At 37.2% G+C, this 7,848-nt stretch overlaps 1 protein-coding gene across 1 annotated transcript in view; it reads left to right on the forward strand.

Moving 5' to 3' along the window:
* Positions 1-7,848, forward strand: part of LOC111088118 — a 19,035-nt gene that overhangs the window by 2,868 nt on the left and 8,319 nt on the right. Inside the window, exons 3-4 of the mRNA XM_022397126.1 lie at positions 3,169-3,995; positions 7,518-7,664. Coding sequence (XP_022252834.1) covers positions 3,169-3,995; positions 7,518-7,664 — 974 coding nt within the window. The remainder of the gene's footprint in view (positions 1-3,168; positions 3,996-7,517; positions 7,665-7,848) is intronic.

The raw sequence follows: 7,848 nt of genomic DNA on the forward strand, positions 1-7,848 counted from the left end.
CCATACATTCTACCCCTACAATTTCTAAATCTTGAACTTTAAAGAACGGATCATGATATGTTTTCGTTACCCTAGCAAGCTCAAATAAAATAGTCCTAGCATGACCTGGTGGCTAGGGCGCTCGACTTTCAATCTGAGTGTCGCTGGTTTGAATCCCCCCTCACCGAACATGCTCGCCCTTTCAGTCGTGGGTGGCGTTATAGTGTGACGGTTAATCCCACTATTCGTTGGTAAAAGAGTTGGCGGCGGGTGGTGTTGACTAGCTGCCTTCCCTCTAGTCTTACACTGCTAAATTAGGGACGACTAGCGCAGATAGTCCTCGTGTAACTTTGCGCTAAATTCAAAACAAACAAAACCAAAACCAAGTAAAAATAGAAGGAATCAAATATATTTTAACAAAGGTTACTGTGGCGTCATTTGCAGCTGTTCAAGGTTACTGTGGCGTCATTTGCAGCTGTTCAAGGTTACTGTGGCGTCATTTGCAGCTGTTCAAGGTTACTGTGGGCACAGTCAGGTTTTGGTGTATTGGTAAGCACAGTCAGGTTTTGTGTATTGGTAAGGATAGTCAGGTTTTGTGTATTGGTAAGTACAGTCAGGTTTTGGTGTATTGGTAAGCAAAGTCAAGTTTTGTGTATTGGTAAGTACGGTCGGGTTTTGTGTATTGGAGTACAGTCAGGTTTTGTGTATTAGTAAGCACAGTCAGGTTTAGTGTATTGGTAAGTACATTCATGTTTTGTGTATTGGTAAGTACATTCGTTTTGTGTATTGGTAAGTACAGTCAGGTTTTGTGTATTGTTAAGCACAGTCAGGTTTTGTGTATTGGTAAGCACAGTCAGGTTTTGGTGTATTGGTATGCACAGTCAGGTTTTGGTGTACTGGTAAGTACAGTCAGGTTTTGTGTATTGGTAAGCACAGTCAGGTTTTGTGTATTGGTAAGCACAGTCAGGTTTTGTGTATTGGTAAGCACAGTCAGGTTTTGGTGTATTGGTATGCACAATCAGGTTTTGTGTATTGGTAAGCCGTGTGAATCTTAGGAGCAAATGACTGGTAATTTAAGGTGTTTCGCACCTTATTTTCTAAAACGTTTAAAATACTTTAAATTAATATTCACACCTACGAATCTTATCAGTTTACAAAACGAACTTGTAACTAGTTTACATCTTCCAAGATGGCCGCATCCAGTGAAATGTATTAGGTTAGGGCCTAAAATATCGTTGACAACATGTTTAACTGACGTTTCAATAACATTAAGTATTTCTAATCAATTTATCATACAACACAATATTTCAACAATTCATAATTAACTCTGTGTAGTTCTTAAACGTTATCTGTAATAAGCAGTAAAGATAAGAAATGTAACCATTTTTCACTTGACGGGCTAGGGTTAAGGTTTCGAAAAGTTTACGCTGAACTGACTACACATGAATCATGTTTAATTGCAACCACTTGTTTTTCTTTGATAATTATAAAATGAGCTTTAAAACAAGCTCGTACTTTAGTGAACGATTCAAACGACTGAGTGGTTCACCTATCCGAGATCCTGTTTACGTAAACGCTTTCAAAGAGCCTTTCCCATTTTTTGATCATGCAGATTTCCGCTCGTATTGTTAGCCGACCATGAAGCACATTCCTTGCGTTGATATTATGTCGCTGACCTAGGTCACCGAGTCAACGTAACAATGAGACTTGCGTGAAAACTTACTAGTGTAAGCTGTGTGATTTAGTTTATCAAACGACCGGACTGCCGATATCAGACTGCTCAATCGTGTCCTTTTGTTTTTGTTAAACTACTATGAATACAATAACTCTTTTTATCTGTTGGGTTAGACACTTCTCCTCGATGACATCTTGAGTAAGTTCAAAGGTAAGCGCCATTTGCAAGCTGTTCTTACCAATACACCAAAACCTGACAAGTACATTCGTGTTTTGTGTATTGGTAAGTACAGTCGTGTTTTGTGTATTGGTTGGACTCTTATTCCATGGTGCTCTGTCAACGAATGTTATATTCCTGACTCATTAAACATGTTGAAAGTTTCCCGTCAGTACAATTATCTTGGCAATGAGCTGTACACTAAATTGTCGATTCAAGTAAACCTGTTGTTTGTATATAAAACGAGAGCAAGGCGTCAGGGGCGGCTGGTCCCCCGAACCTCCCCGCCAAGAAGTACCCTTTAAATTTTTCAATTCAGATTGCACTTATCTGTTATGGACCTATGAATGTATATATATATATGCATTCAATTTTGACTTATATATATATATATTGCAAAAAACCAAAAATCTCTGACTATCGGACCTTCGGAATACTGGGCTGTTACCTAACAATGTCACGTTCAATGCTTTTATGTTATGATGTTTAGTCTTTAAAAAAATCCTATAATTTTTGTTGTTGAATGTGTGCCCCTGGAAATATATGAAAGCTTAAAAGTACAGTCAGGTTTTGGTGTATTGGTAAGTACAGTCAGGTTTTGGTGTATTGGTAAGTACGGTCAGGTTTTGGTGTATTGGTAAGTACAGTCAGGTTTGGTGTATTGGTAAGTACAGTCAGGTTTTGGTGTATTGGTAAATACAGTCAGGTTTTGTGTATTGGTAAGTACAGTCGTTTTCTGTGTATTGGTAAGTACATTCTATCAGAAGAGCTTGATTCCCAAACCCAATCCTGGTGCTTAAGTATGTGGGCTCTACAGCTAACACTATATATTGCATACAAGAAAATAACATTGGAGAAATGACGATAAACATTATCCACCCATTCATGAGATATTGCCCAATCCTGGTGCTTAAGTATGTGGGCTCTACAGCTAACACTATATATTGCATACAAGAAAATAACATTGGAGAAATGACGATAAACATTATCCACCCATTCATGAGATATTGCCCAATCCTGGTGCTTAAGTATGTGGGCTCTACAGCTAACACTATATATTGCATACAAGAAAATAACATTGGAGAAATGACGATAAACATTATCCACCCATTCATGAGATATTGCAATATTTTAGGTCATATTCTGGGGTATTGTTTTCCATAAAAAACAATCAATTTAACTGTTAAAACTTACATCTTCGGACTATTGGGTCTTTGGAGTAATGGGCCCTTGGACTAACAGATCTACACCCATTGTTTCCCGAAGCTAATTTCGAAAAAAAAAAAACGAAGTACGGGACAGGAACTACTGTAGGAACAAAGGATGCCGTCGACAAAGCTTCAACAGGTGACAACGTCACAGTAATATTGACTGACCATGGAAGTGACAAAATCGAAGACTTTAAGAGAACCACAACTGAAATTGCAACAACTGACGAATATATTACGGTGCTCAGTACTTATCAGACCAATTTTCAAAATAAGCGTAAAACAGAGATCAATTTAGAAAAAGGACCTCATTATAAGGTGGTGTTTGCTTCTGGACAACTCAATGAGTCCCACCCTCTAGATGTGACATTCCCTTTAAAAAACACGAAGAGCGATACAAAAATGTCAGAAGAAGAGACAGCGATCATCCCAGATGGCAGTTTAGATGTCTCTACTCCATTATTTCCAAATGAACTTTCACAGAAAGAAAGTAGTAACTTGGCTACAGAGAAACCAGAAACGCGTGATGAAGAATCTACAAGTGGTTTCGCAACTAATAAGGATACAGAGGATAACAACCAAGATAATTCAACTGTACATTCCGAAAGAAATTCAAGAGCACGTTTGTTGGGAAGGCGTGTCCCAGATGAAGAAGGAATTAAAAGCGTCATAGATCCTAGCCATGAGACTTTCTTTGAAATCAAAGGCAACAGGAGACAAGGAACCAGAACGGGAAGAAATAGAATAGCAGAAAACGAATTTATTACTGACGATACTTCCAGATTAATAGAAAGTCCTCTAAATACTGATGACATTTGCCCCAAAGATTGTCCAATCACCGAGGGCCAAGTCGCAGTATGTGGCACAAATGGAAAGGTTTATGATAGCCTATGTTTTTTACAGAAAGAAAACTGCGGGTGAGTTGTTTTTTCATTTATAGTATCTGATTTATTTAAATCTACACTGACAAACCGCTATCTTTCCGTGTCAATTGTATTGTTGTTTGTTTTAGAGCAAGGCCACATTAAGTTATCTGTCCCCATCGCGGGGAATCGAACATCGGATTTTAGCGTTGTAAGTCCGGGAGACAGCCATCATACACACATCGATCTGGAGGGATTTCAACCACTTATGCATTTTTACTCATTTTTAATTTGAGTAACATACTTACATTGTGATATATTTTTTGGATGTTAGATATGAGACTTATCAATCAATATTATATTTTGATACTTTAAACAGGACCCGGCATGGCCAAAGCGCTCGACTCGCAATCTGTGGGTCGCGGGTTCGAATCCCCGTCCCTTTCAGCCGTGGGGGCGTTATAATGTGACGGTCAAAAGAGTAGCCCAAGAGTTGGCGGTTGATGATTAGCTGCCTTAAGATTATATTTTGATAGTGCAGAAGTTTTGTTTCTCCTACCCGGAAGAAACACAAGAAAGAAAAATATTTTTTTCTCATGTTTTCATTATATTCTGTTTTATTTGGCACATACATTTTGAAAACATAACTTTTAAATATTTTCTTGATCCCAGTTATCTATTTTAAGAATTTGCGAATTTTAATTAGATTATTTCTTTATCTTAATGTATTTTTTCTTTAAACGTATAATTAGTACATTATTTATTAGCCTAACTAATTTGTCTTCCAGTGGAACAGCACTAAGTCTAAGGACTTACAACGCTAAAATCCGGGTGCGATTCCCCGCGGTAGACACAGCAGATAGCTCAACGTGGCTTTGTTAAGATAAACAAACCAAGTTAATTAATACTTAACTATCATATTGCCCCCCAGTGGCACAGCGGTATGTCTGCAGACTTACAACGCTAGAAACCGGGTTTCGATACCCGTGGTGGGCAGAGCACAGATAGCCCATTGTGTAGCTTTGGGCTTAATTCCAAACAAACAAACTATATTATTCTAGTAAACTCTTGAAGACTGCCTACTAAGGAATGTTTAATGACTAATATTAATTCATTTTAGTTACCAGTAAAACATTAGATCAATTCAGGTTAATACCATCATCATCCTGATGATGATAAACAGTAGCACGAACAAAATGATGCCATACGTTCCTGTCCTTCGTCCTACATCATAGAAAATTCCAGACAATCCTTGATGTTGATCCTACAACGAGTTTTCTGACTTCTAAAATTCTGTTTCCCTAGAATTATGCCCTCTTTCCCAAAGTGTTGTTTGTTTGTCTTGAGATTAGTCCAAATTAGTTCATCCTCTTGGTCTTATTCTATGCAGATGGTTAACATTATGATCCAAACCGCTAGATAGAAGATTTTCTATGGCACTATATATTAAAACTATTAAGCCTCCGACAATCCACCCTTTTCAGTATCTACACTTTGCATCAATACATTGCAGTGGGTCACCAATTATACCTGATTTAATAGCTAATGATACTCAAACACAAAATAGTTTAAAGTTAATTTGTTAGGCCTAGTCAGAAAAGTTAATTTGTTAGGCCTAATTAGAAAAGTTAATTTGTTAGGCCTAATTACAAAAGTTAATTTGTTAGGCCTAATTAGAAGGAAAAAGAAAGAAAGGACTAGGCTGATTCAACAACTGCAAAACGTGCAGTCAGTCAAAAGTCTTTTGACGAAATTTATTTAATTAGTTGCTTTTTTTTTTAATTAAATAAACAGTTATGTGTTACAATAACATTTTTCTATTGCAATCGGGTTAACCACATTCTATTAAAAATGATGTTCCAGGCCCCATGGTTGCTGTAATTTCCAAGGCAAAGAGTCTCCGCAAAGGACGACTAAGTCAATCTAGGCTACACGTTTTGACAAACTTTCCACAGACCATCCAGTGTTCATGGACATCAGCTTTTAAGACCGTGTTTAAGCAGCTTAAAGAGATAAAAGTCCATTATAACTGACTTCATACACATGTGGTCGGATGAGCTTGCTCTAATTCCAGTTTTTAAAGCTATCTTTCTCTTGAGAATAGCAGTTGATTTTGATGTATAGCTGGAAGGTTTGGCACTTTTGGTCTATGAGCTTCCACTAGCTTTAAATATTTGTTTATTAATTTGTTAAAGATACAGCTTGATCATTTTATTTTTAACCGCGGCATAGCGGCTCATAGAATGACTCTAAATTTTTTTTAAGCACAAACTTTTAACTAATAGCTCCGTCATAGCTTGTTTCTTTGTAATTAAGCACAAAGCTACACAATGGGCTATCTGTGCTCTGCCCACCACGGGTATCGAAACCCGGATTCTAGCGTTGTAAGTCCGCAGACATGCCGCTGTGCCACTGGGGGGGGGGGGGGTGCTCCGTCATATCTTGACCGATTTAAGATGTTATTACACTTTTGGACTTAGGAGGTCAATACCCTTTCGATTGATGTATTTGACCAAACCCAAGGTCTTATAGATTAATTTACTCTAATCCTGTCTAAAATTATTTCAATTTGAGGGTAGGTTGGTAGAGATCCTGATGAGTAATAAAATCGAATTGAACAATACGCGCGCCCCACGCTTGGTATTGCTGGCGCACAAAAATATAGCTAATAAAAAAGGAAAAAAAAGTATCATACAGTAATTTACTCTAATCCTGCCTAAAATAATTTCAAATGCCGCAGCTACTGAATATTTCCTCTTGTTTTAGGTTGAATGGTTTTATTTCTTAGCCACAGCTTTAACTTTGTAGATGAGTGTAGTCTAAGAACCTGTTGCTGTTCTAAATGCTCTCTTTTCACTTCTCCATGGAGAATATTTAAGGTTCTCTTTTTCCAAATGTGTATTATTTGACCCTACATCTTTGAAAATCTCGCTATACGAATAAACTTCTTCAGAAAGGGCTGTGGCACATGCCTCCAGATCTAAGCCTATCAATGGTGGCATTGCACTGTCGACATGTTCGAGAATTTGCTATGAGCCAAATACATAGGTGCTAAGCGCGTCGCCTGTGCTGCCACAAATTCAACAATTAACTAGCATATACAAATCTCTTTTATAAAGAGTGATTGGTCCTCTATATGCATATGCAAATAAGGTAAAACCCATAAAATTTCTATTTATTAGGTTGTTTTTTAATTAGGGTTAAAAAGTTAGTCTTTTTGTAAACTAATATCTACTGAAACAAAGCTAATTCTCATTTTAAACCAATGAAAGGCAGTCAAGGTAAAAAAAAAGGGGGTAGTTATCTAAACTGACAGACAGACAGAATAATAGACAGAAACAGTTAATTGGGTTACGTACTTACTTGTACAATAGTTTGTTTGTTTGTTTTTAATTATGCACAAAGCTACACAAGGGCTATCTGTGCTCTGCCCACCACGGGTATCGAAACCCGGTTTTTAGTACTTGTACAATAGAAAAACACTGATTATACATTTCATTTGAAAAATAGAGACACATTTGTATCAAAACTTTGTAGCGTAATAATTAAAATCAATGACTTTTGGGTCTCTTACAGCAGTGACGTAAAGGTGGGGAGCTGGGAGTTTTGTAGAGGGCAACACCATCTATGTCCCTCTACATGTCTCGATATCTATGAGCCAGTTTGCAGTGAAGATAGTATTATCTATCGCAATCCTTGTATCATGCAACGCCAGAATTGTGGGTAAGTGGGGTTTATATTTAATTTATATTCGTACTTACAAGACGTGAAATCGTATTAAAGCAGTCAACACTTTTGCCGAGTACAAAAATAATTGTTAATTAATTTTAGAAATGAGTATTATCGGAAAAATGTAAAAATTGAATTCAATGCTAGGACGGTCACATTATTTAAACATTGTCGACGG

This window comes from Limulus polyphemus, unplaced genomic scaffold (genome assembly GCF_000517525.1).
Source record: "Limulus polyphemus unplaced genomic scaffold, Limulus_polyphemus-2.1.2 Scaffold3154, whole genome shotgun sequence".
Classification (NCBI taxonomy): domain Eukaryota; kingdom Metazoa; phylum Arthropoda; class Merostomata; order Xiphosura; family Limulidae; genus Limulus; species Limulus polyphemus.